This window comes from Aulonocara stuartgranti, assembly GCF_965226115.1.
Source record: "Aulonocara stuartgranti genome assembly, chromosome: 15".
NCBI lineage: Eukaryota > Metazoa > Chordata > Actinopteri > Cichliformes > Cichlidae > Aulonocara > Aulonocara stuartgranti.
In genome coordinates, this window is record NC_138951.1 from 18,022,779 (window position 1) to 18,040,679 (window position 17,901).

General features: G+C 40.1%; 3 protein-coding genes across 9 annotated transcripts in view; 2 read left to right on the top strand and 1 right to left on the bottom strand.

Annotated features, from left to right (window-relative positions):
- The window catches only part of gareml (GRB2 associated, regulator of MAPK1-like), a 25,038-nt gene extending 20,031 nt beyond the window's left edge, over positions 1 to 5,007 (top strand). The window contains exon 8 of one of the 2 annotated variants that reach the window (XR_014271183.1): positions 4,248 to 5,007. The gene's annotated coding sequence lies outside the window, so the exon portion shown is untranslated. Of the gene's footprint in view, positions 1 to 721; positions 732 to 4,247 lie in introns of those variants that run through there. The other variant, XR_014271184.1, reaches the window with a different exon arrangement.
- The window catches only part of hadhaa (hydroxyacyl-CoA dehydrogenase trifunctional multienzyme complex subunit alpha a), a 10,822-nt gene extending 1,023 nt beyond the window's left edge, over positions 1 to 9,799 (bottom strand). The window contains exons 1-20 of one of the 5 annotated variants that reach the window (XM_082504929.1): positions 9,652 to 9,799; positions 9,042 to 9,083; positions 8,559 to 8,639; positions 8,206 to 8,276; positions 7,953 to 8,083; positions 7,611 to 7,749; positions 7,416 to 7,535; positions 7,142 to 7,244; positions 6,855 to 6,977; positions 3,810 to 3,928; positions 3,665 to 3,721; positions 3,060 to 3,169; positions 2,818 to 2,952; positions 2,507 to 2,666; positions 1,902 to 1,988; positions 1,535 to 1,675; positions 1,311 to 1,379; positions 1,052 to 1,165; positions 891 to 972; positions 71 to 176 (exon numbers count right to left, since the gene is read on the bottom strand). In XM_082504929.1, the coding sequence (XP_082361055.1) occupies positions 71 to 176; positions 891 to 972; positions 1,052 to 1,165; positions 1,311 to 1,379; positions 1,535 to 1,675; positions 1,902 to 1,988; positions 2,507 to 2,666; positions 2,818 to 2,952; positions 3,060 to 3,169; positions 3,665 to 3,721; positions 3,810 to 3,928; positions 6,855 to 6,977; positions 7,142 to 7,244; positions 7,416 to 7,535; positions 7,611 to 7,749; positions 7,953 to 8,083; positions 8,206 to 8,276; positions 8,559 to 8,639; positions 9,042 to 9,083; positions 9,652 to 9,760 (2,099 nt within the window). In that variant the 5' untranslated portion in view covers positions 9,761 to 9,799. Of the gene's footprint in view, positions 1 to 70; positions 177 to 890; positions 973 to 1,051; positions 1,166 to 1,310; positions 1,380 to 1,506; positions 1,676 to 1,901; positions 1,989 to 2,506; positions 2,679 to 2,817; positions 2,953 to 3,059; positions 3,170 to 3,664; positions 3,722 to 3,809; positions 3,929 to 4,937; positions 5,727 to 6,854; positions 6,978 to 7,141; positions 7,245 to 7,415; positions 7,536 to 7,610; positions 7,750 to 7,952; positions 8,084 to 8,205; positions 8,277 to 8,558; positions 8,640 to 9,041; positions 9,084 to 9,651 lie in introns of those variants that run through there. The other 4 variants (XM_082504928.1, XM_082504930.1, XR_014271182.1 and 1 more) reach the window with 4 other exon arrangements.
- A 201-nt stretch (positions 9,800 to 10,000) lies between these two features.
- On the top strand, positions 10,001 to 17,459 carry hadhb (hydroxyacyl-CoA dehydrogenase trifunctional multienzyme complex subunit beta). 2 transcript variants are annotated; one of them, XM_082504955.1, is made up of 16 exons: positions 10,001 to 10,112; positions 11,316 to 11,390; positions 11,576 to 11,617; positions 11,816 to 11,912; positions 12,069 to 12,113; positions 12,690 to 12,789; positions 12,956 to 13,043; positions 13,533 to 13,720; positions 13,827 to 14,007; positions 14,385 to 14,506; positions 15,263 to 15,342; positions 15,437 to 15,484; positions 15,606 to 15,693; positions 15,960 to 16,034; positions 16,664 to 16,828; positions 16,995 to 17,459. In XM_082504955.1, exons 2-16 carry the CDS (start codon positions 11,324 to 11,326, stop codon positions 17,028 to 17,030), a joined length of 1,422 nt encoding a protein of 473 aa, XP_082361081.1. In that variant the 5' UTR covers positions 10,001 to 10,112; positions 11,316 to 11,323; the 3' UTR covers positions 17,031 to 17,459. The 2 variants fall into 2 exon arrangements, with proteins under 2 accessions (XP_082361081.1, XP_082361082.1); XM_082504956.1 differs by having other exon boundaries at positions 10,004 to 10,112; positions 11,298 to 11,390.
- Positions 17,460 to 17,901: the final 442 nt, after the last annotated feature.

Consider the following 17,901-nt stretch of genomic DNA (forward strand, 5'->3'; position numbering starts at 1 on the left):
AACACATAACTTCAGAGAGACAGATCAGAACAGGGCAATTAGTAGATCAGACGAGAGGCTGTTTTCTTACATTGCAGAGGGAGCAGTCACTTGATGGTTCTTGAGAATTTCTTCTACTTCAGGATTCACTCTCTTAGTCTTTCCATAGAGAAAGAATCCTTTTCCAGATTTACAACCTATAATTTAAAAATAAAGCATTAGAATCGTGTTTGTGTGAATGGTAAGCTGATCCTCAAACGTGTTCCTCAGTCTTAGAAACCTGTGCCCTTACAGGGTTAGATTTTAGAAATCAGGTAGCAAGATAAATCCATTTTTGATTATATTAAAGTCACCATTTTAGGGTAACAGTTCCTGTTATAGAAAAATTCATCTCAATGATATTCTTAACCCTTAATATTTAAACTAAGTCTGCCCTAAGACAGCTGGGATAGGCTCCAGCCCAAGAAGTCATAAATTGGAACACACTTCAGCATCATCTCCTTAGCTAAGGCAGAACACAAACATCACTTTTATCAGCAGTTAACAAATGTGTCCATTGTAACCTCTCTTTCTTCTTAGGAGTTCATGGTAGAGTCCATTTGACTTTTCTGAATGTAAAACTGATGTAGGTAGACGATGTCTGACTTTACATTTGACCACTCAAAATGCAATTCATTTAAAAAAAATTTAATGTCTTTGATATGCTGCTTTAAGGTGGTGATGAGTCTCAAAGCGAAGTCAGAGAACAGAATGAAAATCCATAAAAGAATCAAATCAAATAGTAAAAATCAGTAATATCACTAATGCAATCGGAATCGCTAAATTCTCATCAATTCCAATACTTAGGCATGAGTGCGTGACAAATTAGTAGTGAGTGATAATGCCCCTATTTTAATGTGAAATGTTTTAACCTTTGAGGCCTTTTTCCAACATGGTCTTGACAATCTCCAGGCTTCCTCCTTCATAACGGGAACCGAAGGCTTTGCACAGCATCTAAATCCAACAATAAACACAGAATACAAAATCCCATCTGTCCCAAAAATCTAAATCAACAAAGTAAGTGAAAGATTACCTCTGAAATATGTAATCCTATGTCAACACCGACTTCATCAGTGACTGCGAAAGGTCCGACATTAAAACCAAAGCTTGTTGCCAGGAAATCGCTTTTTGTTGCGGTCACACCTTCCTGTGGAACAAAATGTGGGTTATTTTAAAGCAAATGTAAAAAGATAAAAATAAATGCTTTAAATAATTACTGGGACCTGATGCTCAACCATTTCTTTAGCAGGGAAAAATTGGCAACACTATTATTTCTCCAAGTCTTTGATTACCTGAAGAAGTCTCAGAGACTCCATAAGCAAGCAACCCATGCAGCGCGTGGTGTAAAAGCCTGGACCATCCTGTAGTTCAGTGGGTTTCGAGGCAGAAAGAGAGCAACACAAGATGGAGACATGCACCAAGATATAATAGAACAATGAGCAAAATGACTAAGATGAAAATAAGATTCACATAGGCTGAAATACTGACTGAAGAACACTTTCAGAGTTGCCATCACCTTGACAGTGACGACAATCTTTCCCTGTTTCAGGGCCACGCTGACAGCAGCAGCCAGCGTGTCCTTAGATGTCTTATCTGTGGTGACAATCTCCACCAGTTGCATCTTGTCCACTGGGGAGAAATAGTGTATGCCAATCACCTGCACAGGCACATATGCAAATTGGTCAAACATCACACAGGAAATAAAGATTCTTAATAATATGTTGAGAAGCCATTATTTTAAAGCCACGATAATAATCACCAAGAAAGTCAAGTGAAAATTAAGGTAGAACTCAACTGTGCAAGCATGAATCAACATTACATTTTTTTTAAATTACTGTAACACTGAAGATATGTTGAAAGTAAAAGTTTGGAGCATTTCTGACTTTTTCAGGGCGTTTGCTGGCAGCAGCGATGTCTCTGACGGGTAGAGCTGAGGTGTTGGTCGCAAATATGCAGTGTGGTGGGGTAACCTGGGCGGGAGGGGGAAGAGTACATTTCCTTATAACTTTAGCTATCTGGACATTATTCTGGAAAGTAGCAGTAGCAGCCAAGATAGCCATAGTCAGCTAGTGAATTCACATTCCACATGCCAGTGATTACTTAGTAATGCAAATAAGTCTTAGACAGAAAATAACTGTTAAACAGCTAATATAGCTATGCTAGAATAATAATGACATAATACTACCTGCATGCAACCAAAAGCTTCTCAAAAATGATTGAAACTCCAAACAAGAAAAGGAAAGCCTCATCTACATCAATCCCACTAAGTTCTTTAACAGTTACTTTGGGTTGGCCTGAGAATTTTCTCAAGTTAAAACCTAAATTAAGGCGAGATTTCTCCAAACAGGTTAGTTCTGCACCAGTTCTTGCTCAAAGTAATTTAGAAGTTCTTAGATGCCCATTTATTGTAATACATTTTCAATGCCAATTTAACCACCTCTAACTAAAACAGTTAAAGACAGAGTAGTTCAAGCAAAACTGCACTCACTGCCTCCACCTCCTTGAGGACTTTATGTTTAATGTTGAGGTCTTCAAACACAGCCTCTATCACCATGTCAGCAGACTCAAAACCAGAGTAATCCGTCTGAATCGACAGATTAGACATAATGGCGTCACGCTCAAATGATATCATGGCTTTCTTCTTCACCCTGGTGTCGAAACTGAAGATCAAGAACATTTTGAGGAGAAAAAAAAAAAACCCCCAAACAAACAAAAATACTTCAAACTGTAAAGCCACTTTTATTTTTCAATAAATAAAATAAATAAATAAATAAATAGTATAGAATGCGTTTATATTACCTTTTATAAACCTTTTCATATCCTTTGCTGATGGCATCCTCTGTGGTGTCCTTTAGGATGCTGGTGAGGCCTTTATCTACAGATACCTGTGCTATACCTGCTCCCATTAGCCCTGCACCCAGAATGGCCAGCTTTCTGTTGCAAACATTTTGTACAGGTGTCTTACTACTATCGCTGAGGCAACTGTATATAGACAGCAAATGTATATGGCAACATAAATCACCCCTGTTTACAGTTCTTACTTTACTTCCTTTTCTGGGGGACCAAATCGGTTCTTCTTACACAACAAACGACCATTGTGAAGTCCAATCAAAGCTTTGGATTCAGAAGTCATCACCAACTTACCAAAGCTCTATGAAGGGTTAAAAGCAACAAGAATTTAACAAATACAATTAGTCTCTTTAACAACAACAAATCCAAAAACTTGATTATAGAGTCATCAATGAAACCCACAAGCCTAAACTGTTAAGCAGCCCATTCTCATTCCCGGGACATCAATTAATGCCATTTTGTCAAAGCTCTTGGCATGACTCGTTTAGGCCTAAGGTGTTCATTGGTGATGGGGCTTTATGCACATACTTATGGCATTAGTGAGAGGAGTCTGTCACTCCACATTCATCATTTGATGAATGAGGAAGGTTCCTGTTGTAACCCAAACTCTGCTCTTTTCCCAACACTAACTACAGAGTGAAAAAACAAAACAGAAAAAACACCCAGCAAAACACAAAAGGTCACAATGGTCAAAATGCAGCACATGTATGACATCTACCAAAAGGCCAGGAGGATTTTTTTTAAAAATCCATCTGACTGAGAAAAAAAAAAAAAAATTCCTGTTAGTCCAACTCACCTGAGCTTCAGCCAAATAACCTGCGTTACTGCTGTGCTCTATGCCAGTTTTAACACACTGCACATTAAAATAAGACAGCATGAGACACTCAGCAGCAACATCATGCGCTAATGTGTTTATCTTCACCCATAAGTGTACTCTTTACCTCAATAATCTGGAACGGAGCAGGGTAGAGGTTTTTAGTTTGTTTCTGGACTCTTTTAGTGACAGTGCTGTAGATGATCTTCCTCACTGGACCCAGGCCCGTGACTGCGTCCCACAGCTCTGCACACACACGTTTACAGTGACAGGTTTTCATTTTTTGTTGTGTAAATGTGTACAGCTGGTATTTGCCAATTAGAAGATACCATAGACAGTTTATCAGTTAAAATTTTAAATGATAAAACTGAAATTTGACAACCTCCTTGAATTCTCAATGGTGTGTTTTGACACCTTAATGTAAAATCAATAAAGACGTGGTTTGACAACCACTAAAATGGGCTGCAGGTTTTTCTAAGGGAACTAGTAAGGCAGCGTACTCGCCATTAAGGGTACATGGGAGGTTATCACTACATTCTGATGCACACCCATTCATTTTGTTCAGGCCTGAAATATGACAGAAACCTCTGAAGACTCTGCCATTGCCGGTCCCAAGCCCGGATGAGAAAGGAGGAGGGCTGGGCGTGGGGCTAGCAACCCCACCCTGTAAAAACTCCAATTGCTACGGAAACAGCAAGTGAATCTCAGTATCGACTGAATCAGGGAGTTCAACTCGAATTGAGAAACCACTTCCAGCTCCTTGCTGCGGAAGGAAATAACAACAAAAATCCAGATACACTCTGGGATGAGCTAAAAGAGGCTGTGGTCGGTGCAGCAGAATCGAAGATTGGTCGCCGATGGGGCGGCTTTAAGGAGCGCTGGATCTCCGACCGTTCATGGGAACTTATAGATCAACGTCGCTTGGCAAAGTCAGTTCGGGACCAGGTGGCCTTTGACCCACATGCTTCTGCAGACCAGCGTGAGAGGGCCATGGCCACCTACCAAGACCTTGCCCGACAGGTCAAACGCAGCTGCCGGCGTGACAAGCGTGAATGGATCGAAGCTAAAGGCATCGAAGCCCAAGAAGCAGCCGATCGGAACGATACCCGAACCTTATATCGCATTGTACGAGATCTAACTGGGGCTCGTGGTGGCCGCGGTGTTCCAATCCGAGACAAAAATGGACGTGTCCTCCTTACTGCAGCTGAACAAGAACAACGATGGGTCGAACACTTCCGCGATACTCTGAACCAACCTGAGCCACCCCAATGGTTCGAGGCCGAAAACCTGGCACCTTCCATGGATCTTCTTCCTGTCGATATCGGACAAATCAGCATCACTGAAGTCAAGACAGCGATCCGACTCCTCAAGAGTGGAAAGGCCGCAGGCCTGGACGAAATCCTCGCCGAAATGCTGAAGTATGGTGGACCCCATCTTGAAGCCGCCCTTACAAGACTCCTAAACGCCTGCTGGTCAACATCACATGTACCCGATGATTGGACAAAAGGCACCATTATCAAACTTCCAAAAAAAGGTGATTTGGGTGACTGTAACAACTGGCGGGGCATCACGTTGCTGTCGGTACCCAGGAAAGTGTTTTGCCTCGCTCTTTTGAATCGGCTACGACACGCTGTGAACGAACGATTGCGAGAAGAGCAGGCTGGGTTTCGGAGTGGCTGGTCATGCGTCGAGCAAATCTTCACCCTCCGCATGATCATTGAACAAACATTGGAATACCAAAAGAAGATTTCTATTAATTTCATTGACTTCGAGAAGGCTTTTGACAGCGTCCACCGGCCGACTCTATGGGCTATCCTACGCCACTATGGAGTCCCTCAGCAGTTTGTAGATGCCTTTCGTTGTCTCTACTCCAACTCCCGTTGCTGCGTCCGGACGGATGACGGCTGCACAGCCTTCTTCAAGATCAATACTGGCGTCCGACAAGGATGCGTGCTATCCCCTTTCCTCTTCCTGTTGGTAATTGACTTCATCATGCGACGATCAGTTGACCAAGCTGGCATCGGTGTGTCCTGGCACGAAGCGCGTAATCTCACTGACTTGGACTTCGCAGATGACATCGCCCTGCTGGGCTCGACTCAGGAAGACCTCCAAAAGTTGACCGCGGCCCTGCAGAGGGAGGCAACGAAAGTTGGATTAAGAATCAGTGCCAAAAAACCAAGGTACTCCGAGTTGGCTATGCACGTGCCCGCATTCCTGTCATGATCAACCAACAACGTGCTGAAGAGGTGGAGAATTTTACATATCTTGGCAGCATCATCTCGAATGACGGGGTCTCTGATCGGGATGTCGACGCCAGAGTAGGGAAGGCAGTTGGTGTCCTGCGACGTCTCCAACCTATTTGGAACTCGACCTCCCTGAATGTAAGGGTCAAGATCAGACTACTGAACTCTATAGTCTTCCCTACTGCACGTTACGCTAGTGAAACCTGGCGCTCAACAAGTGCAATTATTCAACACCTGAACGTGCTTCAACAACGTGGCTTGCGGCGAATCCTGAGAATTTCCTACCGGAACCGAATAACAAATGAGGAGGTCCTACGAAGAGCAGGCACCTGCCCATTAGCCGATGTTGTTGCAGAAAGGCGCTTTCGCTTTGCGGGACATATTTTACGCCTACCCCCTCATCGCCCAGCTAAGATTGCCATGACATGGCGTCCACGCACTGGCAAGCGAAAGCAAGGCCGACCAAAGATCACATGGCGTCGAACATTTATGGACGATCTGAGAACTGTCGACATTGCCTGGGACGAAGCTGAAGCAGTCGCTGCTGACCGACATCGATGGAGATCACTAGCTGCCCGATGCGCCGCTCGGCGTAGGAGGAACTAAGTACTAAGTAAATACCTCTGAAGAGGGAAAGAATTAATCACCGGTTTGAAATGTGTTAGTAATTTTTTTTTTTGTTTGAAGAGACCAAAGACATTTTTTATACTACCTGTGGGCATTTTTTTCCCTGCTGTATGGCCGAACATTTTGAAATTTAGTCTTTGGGAATTGACTTTCTTTTGGAGTCGGCCTCAAGTGGCCATTCAAGAAACTGCAGTTGGTGGCCCCAACCGCTGGGACTGAAAAAACAAGCCAGTTGCAAATGATTTCATGGAACAAATCCTTGGCGGTATAAAGACAACTGGGCTGAACACGAGTTCACTCACTCAGTCTAAATCTTTTTTCCCTAGTAAGGGGAATCTTTTTGTTGGCCAAGTCATTGGCAACACCCACTGCAACTTCCTCAAGGTATTCCATCGTTCGTTCCTCTGGAGACTTCAGACCAGGACCTGAAATATAAATATAAAAGAAGCACAGAGAAAAATGAAACATGTCACTAATTGAAGGCTCAGTCTTGAGCTGCTAAAAAGTTTAATTCCCCACCACCCTCTCCCTTAAGATTACAACAGAAAAACGGTACATTCATTGAAGAAATGCCACATGTATAACATACCCAGAGGGTCCACAAGCTGGTCCACTAGACCCATCTTCTTGGCTTCGTCTGCTGTGATGTTCTTGCCTGACAGCAGCATATCAAAAGCTCCCAGGAGACCCACCTAAACATGTGCAACAAGCAGAATTGAAGACAGTGAGCTGGTATTGGCCCAAGTGAGAGTCTTGACCTTATTATACTCCTGTGTACTGCAGTAGCCACTAGCACAAGACTGCAGCAATGCTTTCAAGACTTTCACTGAGGAACTGATTAATATGAGTGTGTGCATTTATACCATTTTAGGTAGTCTCTGAGTGCCACCTGCTCCCGGCAGCAGTCCCAACATGACCTCCGGAGTCCCCAGGACTGTTTCTTTACTCTTCGTGGCAATTCTGTAGTGGCAGGCTGTTGCAAGCTACAAAAGTTACAAAACTGAGAGTTACTGCCCATTTTTTAAGCCAAATTGGCATTTTGACACAAACTGTTGTACCTCAAGGCCTCGACTCACGCATGAGCCATGGATAGCGGCGACAATGGGGACACGAGACTGCTCAATTCTCCTAAACAACTTCTGAGCTTCCTCACAGAGACTGGCGACCTCCTCACTAGTTGTACAGGACTGAAGCATACTGAGAGCAAAGAAAAGAAAAAAAATCAAGATAAATTACTCACTTTTCAATTAAGCATATTAAATTTGATCCATTTGACTTTTTTCGTAAAATACGTCCTGGTTTATTTGCACTTTTACACTTACAAAACAAACAAACAAAACAAAAAGCAACACAGAATACACCACACACATCAGAGACTGTGAAAGCCCTCAAAAGCCTACTTGCTATCTGCTCCAGCAAGGAAACAGCCGGGTTTGCCTGAAATGAGGACAACACTTTTTGAAGATCTATAAAGCCAGATGTCTCCCAACACGTCAGCAAACTCATGCAACTGCAGAGACTGTTTGTTCACCTACACACACAAAACAACAAAATTATGTCATTTCAAGAGTGAAACATGTAGTCAGAACTGTTACAAACTTAATCTCTCTCTAAGACGTGTACTGTTTCATATCCACAAACAGACGCACACACCTTCGATGCTGGGTCATTGAATCGTATAACAGCCACATCGTCCTTGTACTCGAAGCTGATATGTTTATGAGCTAAAAAAGAGAAAACAGCAATTAAAGAATGAGATAGATTACAATAATATTTTTTTGTATAAGCAGATATTTTACTCAAAAAAAAAGTGAGAATTTTGTAACGCTTAAGTTTCTTTTTTTTATAAAACTTTACTTCCCTTTACAACTTTTAATCTGTTTTATTAGATTTAGGCAATTCCATGCATACAGTTTCATGTTCTTAAGCACTGAATTTAAACTTTATTTTGAAGTATTATCTAAATTAACTGCCCAAATAATTACTGAGAGACACTTTGATATGACCTCTGAGGAATGGGACTTGCTTGTAGAAAGACTTTGGTTTAACACTCCAGCCTTGTTTTGCTTGTACTGTGCATGCATATGCTAATGAAACAGAATGGAGCAACATTGTTACCAATAGTTTCACATTATTCTCGTAAACTATAATGAGCAGTAACAAGTCAAGCTATAACAAGATAGGAAAGAAAGTACAATGCAGATTTTAAAGATAAATGTTTGCAGAACAGCTGTGCAAAAACCTGTTTTGCTAATCTTTAACAAGAACTAAAGTATGCAAACAGTTCATCTAAATGAGTCAACACTATATGAATATTACTTTTGTTTAAGATAGCACATGGATGTTGGGGGAACACAGACCACACTAAATTAATACAGCTGAACCTTTACTAAAGAATCGTTGGTTCTTTAGTAAACCACCGATTTGTGATGGATGTGAGTGTACTCTTGGGTATTTGGTGCACCGATCATCATCAAAACCCTCTTTACCTGCCAAATGTGATGATACAGAGAAAATCCGTCTGGCATGACCTAAGAGCAGAAAGAGGCAATAAGAATTTTGAGTGCTCCTGAATAAAAAGGAGAGGCCCTTGACTTTCCTCTAGGACAAGTTTCCCCTAACATAAGGAAAAGAACAAGTTAATACAATTCTGCTAAAGTTAGTCGTGACTGAGCAGAAAGACAGAAATTAAGACAGTAACTTAGTATTGCAGCCCTGTATGCTGTTATCACCAAAAAACTAAAAACTCTAACATTAAACCTTTTACTACAACAGACAGTAAACACAGGCGTTACTAACGTCAGTGCAGAATATCTAATTATATGCCAGCTTTTAATAATTAATGTAATTAAAAATGTTTTACCCACAGTTCTATTTGAAAAATATCTCCCTTTACAACGTTTTTTTTTAAACCACTTGAGTAATTTTTCAAGAAAAAAAAGCAAATTCTGAGTTATTATATTTTCAGTTATCCACTAACAGCTTGAGGTCAAATGCTACCATCGAGTACAAATTCGACAAAGAGTAAATTAAAACGACAAAAATTTAATTAAAGTACCTTCAACAACAACAACAAAAGATGAGTGATTTTAAATATACCTGACAATAAAGGGTGTTTGCCTGTTGCAAACTTGGAGAAAACACCTGCTGCACGAGTGACTGCCATTTCCACCTGAAGCTTTAGTAAAGCGTCAACCGCAACATACATACAAGTGCAATCAACAAAATCTATTACGATGACTGACCGGTGAGGGCGCAAGAGTACCGTTTAATATAGGCCGCCGGTGGGGCTTGAAAAGTGTCTTAGTTTAAAAGATTAATATTTCAAGTCATTATTTTTTAGTTTTAGCGAAGGACCTAGTTGTGATGCAGGTTATAATGAATGTGAACAGCAGTGTAATTTAGTAATATTAATGTGTGCTTTATTGTTTTGCTTCAGGCACACCGTTGGTCGGCTTAGTCACTGGGTGGGTCCTTTAAAGCAGTTTTTGTAGTCCTGGTGGGTCTGGCCGGTCATTAGACAGGGAAGCAGTGTGCTGGGATATAAACCATAAAAACAGGTGAGCTTAAACGTATCTGGTGAGGTTAGAAAGTTAAAAGCTGTTATACGGGTTCTGCAAACTGATTTTTTTCATCTCAAACACAGCGGCAGGAATTTTTGCTGATTAAATTTTAGCTCACAAGTAGCTAGCTAGTTGAGCTAGTCTTGCATGCAGCTTCCAGCTAAATCGCTGTTTTTATTTTAGATTTCGTCGATACTATAAGGTTATATTTTGTTGCTTTATTTGGACTTATATAATTTGTCGATACGCAGTCAGTATTAGTCTTGTGATTCTGCACATAGGGCTCTGTCATTCTCCAGGAGAGAAATCTAGGTGAAGGGTCAAAGCTAGGGTAGAGGGGGTTGGGCAAGGTGACCGTTGTTGTATGACAAATTAAAGGAAAGTAGTAAACTCCTGAGCCCCAAAATTAGTGGAAGTGGTGGTTCTTATGTGCTATAAGGTGCATTTATTAGTTGTTGTTTTTTTTGGCATAGTTTGGATCGACTTATGCTCTGAGAAGGAACAGTGACCGAAATCAAGAGGTCATGAGTTCTGACTGATCACCTTTATTCACCTACCTTTTCAGGATGACAGTGCCCCTATCCATAGAGTTTCCGGGGGTAACTGAATGTTTTCATAATTGTGAAAATGATCAGCAGTGCTCTCTGCCAAATATATTTTGGAAGAATGTGTGCATCCTTTCCTATAACCTTCCACAGATTAGCAGAGTCAAAGTCTAGGCACATTGAAACGGTTTTGGTGATGCTTGGTGATTCAGTAATTTTTCAGTTTTATTCATTGAACCACATAATAAAATATAAAAATCCCTGTATACTGAAAAAAGATTAAAAAAAAATAAGAATTGATAGGAGCAAATTCTAAAGAGGTGTTGTTTAAGATATATGGCAAAGTGATTTTAGTCAAACAAAACCAGGACTCAGACATGAAAGTAGAACGGAGTATGATCTGAGAGGTTGTGGTTGTGTAACACTCCTGCCCATGCAATAAGGCTACAATATAATAGTAATAAATATATCCTCCATGGATTGTGTGGTTTCAGGAATAATTTTTTTTTTAAGTCGTTGTGAATTCACACAAAAAAAGTAAGGAATTCTAAGAAAAACACAAAGAAGTCCTAAAATATCCAAGTTAATTTAAAATGTTTTGAATCTGAAATGTTAAACATTTCCATAAACTTTGCAGTAACATTTCTTGCCACAGAGAACAGAATGGCTTCCATGTTGATGAACCCAATTCGGAGCTGCTCAGTCAGCTCTTCCTGGGCAGTGCGATTTGGTAAGTTGTCATTTGTTCCCATAACAGTTTAATATATTTCAAATATCCATAAGTAATTAAGGAAATACATGACTAAGAGTCAGAAATTAAAGATGCAGTACAGCTGCTTCCAGTTCAATATTAGCATTTAAAATCTGGTACTTTTAGGTTTATAATGATAATTTCTTTATTTTTCTTTGTCTAAGGTGCACGATCTCTCAGTACAACAGCCCAGCTTCAGTCTCAAGGTAAGTTTTTTACTAGAATGATAATTTTTATCCAGATTATGGCTATGTGTATTATAGATTTTTTTTGAAAGCAGAATGGTAACCAAAGCCTTTAATCGCTGATTTATTTGCCTGGACATAATATGTATAAACCTACTTCCCCTAGCAGATGCTGAGATGCCCTTGCTGTAAGTCTTATTTTTAATTATTTTCTTTCAGTTCAAACAAAGAGCAAGAAGACGCTGGCTCGACCTGGTGTAAAGAACACAGTGCTGGTGGAAGGAGTTCGAACCCCTTTCCTGTTGTCTGGAACCACGTATGTCTCGGCTCTTTTCTTTGTGTTCTCACTTTACGTTTATTGTATTGTGCTACACGGAGTACTGAACACTTAAAAAACAGTCAAGAACATTTTGTAGTGGAAAATAATTTGTGGCTTAAACAAAAGAAAAAACTTTTTGGTTGGTCTCTACAGGTATGCTGACCTAATGCCACATGACCTGGCCAGAGCAGCTCTGCAGTAAGTCTATGGTTGCATTGTTTTTCTGATGACTGTCTGTTGAGACCAGCAAAGTCAATGTCAAATGTTTATCTGCAAATTAAATAATAGTTTGCAGATCCAGTTTTGAACTTGTTCTAACTGAATCAGAGGTTTAAATGGGTAAATGCTTGCAGGGTTTTTTGCTCCACAAAGAAACCCTGCAAAAATAATTGTATATTTGGACACTTTTTAGACAAGGCTACCATGATTTGAATGAATGATTTTTAAAAACTACTTTTCATTTATATGTTGTACTGTGTCACTCTGAACTGCTGATGATCTGTTAAAATATCTCTTAGACTCTTCTAGTCATTATGAAGCAGTAAACATTGTAAGCTTTAAAAGTAATGTGAGGGCAAAGTGCAATGGAGCTGAATGAAGTATATCAGTTTACACTAGAAAGAGATGAAGGAAGGCCAGAACAATGATCTGACAGATCATTGTACAAGGTCTTTATGAACAAATATTTATGTTTGTCCCTCGTTAGCAAAAAAAATAAAATTACTCATTCTGTGTGTTTGTTTATATCTTCTTCTTTTTTTTTCTTTTATATAGGGGCCTGGTAAAACGGACAGGTATACCAAAAGATGCTGTAGACCACATCATATATGGAACAGTCATTCAAGAGGTTCAAACCAGCAACGTAGCAAGAGAGGTATGCACACATAAGCACTCTCCCATACACATATCACATATTGTAAATGTTAACTTTAACTTTGTTATTGCGTACTAAAATATAATTGTGGTGCATTTATTATCTGTAAATGCATAATACAATTACATTTGTGTATAATGTGGCTCTATGTTTACTTTGATTTCAGGCAGCACTGGGTGCAGGCTTCTCTGACAAAATCCCAGCTCACACAATCACCATGGCCTGCATCTCCTCCAACCAGGCAATGACCTCAGGTATGTCCGGAAAAGAAGCCTCTTCACTGAGACTCTGTATAATTTGTTCTAAATATCATTATTATTATTATTATTGATATTCAGTGTAGTCCTGCATTGCAGTTGCAAAACAGTTGTGTACACTGCAACAGTGATAAACTGCTATATGCGCTTTTTAGTTGTTTACAGCTCCTATGGGCAAGGAGCAAGATGAATAAAATTTAATCCTAAATGAAAAAAGGCATCCGGTCTTAATGTTTAAGCATCAAAATAAACTGTCATACACCAACATTTGGCAGGTTGGAGGTGAAGTCTGTAAAAATGACAGGGGGAGTAGTATACTGATCAGATGTGTCCTCTTGTGTTAAACCAAATCACATTCATTATATTAGGAAAAGTAGGTAAAGCCTATGGATCTTGACCTATTTTCATGCAATTCTTTGATTTTACTTTCGGTTTTTAATGGTTGTTTTAATCTTTAATCTTCATCTTCTTTATCCATCTCTCCAGGCGTTGGTCTGATTGCTGCCGGTCAGTGTGATGCTGTTGTAGCAGGCGGAGTGGAATTCCTGTCAGACATTCCCATTCGTCACAGCCGTAAGATGAGGAAAACCATGTTGTCCCTAAACAAGGCAAAGACACTCGGCCAGAGGCTCAGTCTGATTGGCAGCATCCGGCTTGCACACCTCTCCCCGGAGGTATATATGATTTAACAACTTTCAGTTTTAGTTGATTTCAGAGTGGCTTACTTCTGTTCACACCATATAGTATTTAACCCTCAAATTGTCCGTTGTGCCGTACTAGCTTCCTGCTGTTGTGGAGTTCTCCACAGCAGAAGCAATGGGCCACAGTGCTGATCGTCTGGCTGCTGCATTTGGGGTCTCCAGAGTGGAGCAGGATGAGTTTGCACTGCGATCACACACACTGGCTAAAAAAGCCCAGGACGAAGGGCTGCTGCAGGATGTCATCTCCTTTAAAGTGCCAGGTAAACCCAGCTTTACTGTAGATTATGTTATACATTGACTCATTTAGAATATATAAAGACTTCATATTGGCTTTGAGAAATTTTGAATTATACATTTTGATTTTTTGTTATGTTTTTTGCATGATATGGACTAATTCTATCTGAAATAAATATAATTAATAATTAGCAGAAGCTAAAATAATCTGACTGCGCTTGGACATCTATCACTTTTGAAAAAATCGCTTTCAGTCAATTTGGAAAGTAGAGTTAGGGTTCAAATTGAAAATATTAGTTATTATCGAACAAAATATAAGAGGAATGGGCTAGACTTTAGGCTTTCCTCTTTTTAAAAAAAAAAAAAAAATGTTTACAATAGAGTGGTATTCATGTCTCCTCAGGTCGTGATATTGTGTCAAAGGACAACGGCATACGGTCATCATCCATGGATCAAATGGCCAAACTAAAGCCTGCCTTCGTTAAACCTCATGGAACAGTCACTCCTGCGAACTCTTCTTTCCTGGTAAAGACACAGAAACGGCGCTAATTGTTTCTTTTGTGTATCTGGGTTAAAGATATGTTTGGTTTTGACAAAATCTTATTCTTTATTAGGAAATAACTTAAAAATCTTTAATCAGGTGCACCCACACTTTATTCAGGAAATTCATTAAAAAACAATCATTACATATACTTTGTGTGAATGAAGCAGCTTCTTCTGCAAGTTCCTCATCCTGTGGTTGAACACCAATTCCACCATCCTAGCAGCTGGCGATAGTAGTCCTTATGCTCTGCAGACTCTTTCATCTCAGTTGAGCAAACACCTGAACCAGTTCTCCACTTGGTGCAAGTTCTGATTAGAGTGGTCCGCCAGCTCACATTGGACCCTCAGATCATAAAGGGGACTAACATCACCAGCTGCAGTCCATCATGGTGGAGAAACTCTGGAGACTGCCACAAAAGACCTAACTGCACAGATGATGAGGATGAGCAGGCACAGCTCTCATTGGTTAGCAGTCATCAAACTTCAAAATAAAAGCGAAGGGATTGTCCAACTCTGTCATTTTGTCTGATAAAAAATGGGGAACAAAATAGATTTTTTTTAAGTTTCCTATACTTGACTTAGGTTGCCCAAAGTCAATATTATATATATGGGAAACCCTTTTATCCTAAACCCTCTTGTTCACTTGTGTCACCATGCTCAAACTAGTTCTTCCAAATTTTCAGTTTTGGAAACTGTTCTTGGATCATGAAGTTGAGATTCTTGTTTGTGTGTCCTCAGACCGATGGTGCCTCTGCTGTGCTTGTCATGTCTGAAGAGAAAGCTTTGGCTATGGGTTACAAGCCTAAAGCCTACCTCAGGTATCTAAACCCTGTCTTCTTGGTAGATTAACAATAACTTCTATAATAATGCTAGATTGCACAATATGCTTATTTAAATATTTTATCCTGGCAGAGACTTTGTCTATGTGTCTCAGGACCCCAAAGATCAGCTGCTTTTGGGGTGAGTTACTACTTCTTACTCAGTAGATTTGATTAGATGGTGGTTTCTTAATTGTCTTGAGGACTATTAAAAAAAAGAAGACTTATTCTACCTCCATGCTTTCTCTGTTTGATTATTTTAGGCCAACGTACGCTACACCTAAAGTCCTGGAACGTGCCGGCTTGTCCATGAGTGATATTGACGTCTTTGAGTTTCACGAGGCATTCGCAGTAAGTTATTACAATATATTTCAGGGGGGGAAAAGTATGTGAGTCTATGTGATCCATCAATATTCTGTCCGTCTCCACCAACATTTTTGTGTTTGCCTCTAATCGAGTTTCAGCATGTTGTCATGTACAGTATAAATGTTGTCCACATGCAGGAGTAAAATTTGACATGTCTGCTTCATACTCAACACAGTTGGATCAATACAGATCAATTTCCAGGCTGGTTTCCATGGTAACTCGGTGGATATATATTTGTGTGTGTTTTTCAGGCTCAGATCATGGCAAATTTGAAGGCTATGGACTCGGATTGGTTTGCTCAGACGTACATGGGCAGGAAATCGAAGGTAAAGATGGCCGTTGGTCATCTGTTTGCTTTTTCTCAAAAACTAGATCCATGCAGCTCACCTTGATGCTTGCAGCACACTGCAAAACATGAACAGCCACAAAGAATTGAATATGCTTGGATAACAATTATTTTTACACAATCGCATCAAGTATTGTAATGCCTTTCTCACTTTAACTGGGGTCATATAAAAGTTCATCTGAAAGCAGGGAGCTGCCTGATGATTTAGCTTCTTGGGAAAACTGCCAGTGTTATAAGGTGATCAAGCTGTCATAGACCGATTATTAAGTTATGGGCTTCTCTTACCTAGCTTGGTTAGCGCACTGCATCCAAAGTTAGCAATCTTAATACAGCCTTGAAACATTTTAAAAGGGGAGCTGAAACGACCACTGAAGGAGCTGGAGTTTTTGGCACTGTGGCCCTTCCTTTATTTTATAGCCCCAAAGATTGCAGATTGGTGGATATGTGGATAATGTCTGGGCCTTCATTTTTTGTTAACAGCATCAACAATTTTTTCTGTTGAGGTCAAGTGGACATCCTCAGCTGAAATCCATTCACCTGAGCTGATGTCCTGTTGAGTTTTCACTGGTGTTTACATCACTCATGACCTGATGGTCGCTGTGTGTGCAGGTTGGGACTCCTGCCATGGAGAAGTTCAATCTGTGGGGCGGTTCTCTGTCTTTGGGTCACCCATTCGGTGCCACTGGCTGCAGACTGGCAACCACAGTAGCAAACAGACTGAAGAAGGAGGGAGGACAGTATGGGCTCGTAGCAGCCTGTGCTGCTGGAGGACTGGTAACACACTCTGATTTTACATTTTGAAATTCAAAACTCCCAAAGTGATAAGATTTGTTGTAACTGAGAGATTAACATTTAATAGACCTCAGAGTAATATATTTGTATTAAGACTAACATAGTCGCTATTTTGTAGTGTAATTTCTTCTTTTCTTGTCTATTCCAGGGTCATGCCATGGTGATCGAGGCTTACCCCCAGTAACACAGTTAAAAACCATTGGACAGACAACTACACATACATTCTCTCTCTCACTCACACACACACACACACACACACACACACACACACACGTACACACACACACACATCGATAAAAGAGAGTGTACATATGGCCACCACTTTGCCTGTATGGGAGAACAGTCAGATACAGTATGAGTGTCTCTGAAGGATCTCTTGTAAATGTAACTTTGCTTAGGGGCTTTTGAATTTAAGCAGATTGTCGATGAGGAATGTTTTTTTTTGTTTTGTGGACTCGAGCAGTGTCTCGAGAGCATTATCAGCGAGTCCAACATAACATAACAAAGTTTTAGCTCTAAGAAGAGCAACAGTGAGCCTAATGTAATGTTTCTAATACGCTGTAATAATTTTAATTCTTACTAACTGTTGGAATTAAACGGTGTGTTAATTACACTGGGACTCATTTCTGTTGTTCCTGCTTAACTTTTGTACTAAATGCATCTGATTTTGGCTAGCGGTAAGAAACAAGTTGTAACTAGTAATAGAATAGAAAACTGTGGATCTGATCAATTTCTAATGGCCAGCAGCTGGCAAATCCTCTGGTTGTTTTTCATAGTTTCAGGTTGAATTTAATCAAACAGGAAGTCCATTAAAGGTCAGAGAGGATGATTGTCCAGAGATACTGGCATTTTTATAATGTGTGTGGTGAGAAAGGATGATGCTAAAAGTGCATTTTTGTTTAAACACAAATATAGCTTATGTGTTCTGAGCATTAAGGCTGGGAGCGCAATGCTCAGGATGGGAAAGTGACTGAAAAATGTCATTTTCATTGTATAAGCATTTAATATTTTGTAACAAGAATGTATGTATCACAGAATGTATCAGTTTTGAAGAA

What these genes read in the sequence shown, in the direction of transcription:
- hadhb (XM_082504955.1), top strand. Translation starts at nt 11,324, where the DNA reads ATGGCTTCCATGTTGATGAACCCAATTCGGAGCTGCTCAGTCAGCTCT. An exon ending in CATCTCCTTTAAAGTGCCAG is followed by an intron (nt 14,008 to 14,384) that starts GTAAACCCAGCT and finishes ATGTCTCCTCAG; the next exon opens with GTCGTGATATTGTGTCAAAG. An exon ending in AAGCCTAAAGCCTACCTCAG is followed by an intron (nt 15,343 to 15,436) that starts GTATCTAAACCC and finishes TTATCCTGGCAG; the next exon opens with AGACTTTGTCTATGTGTCTC.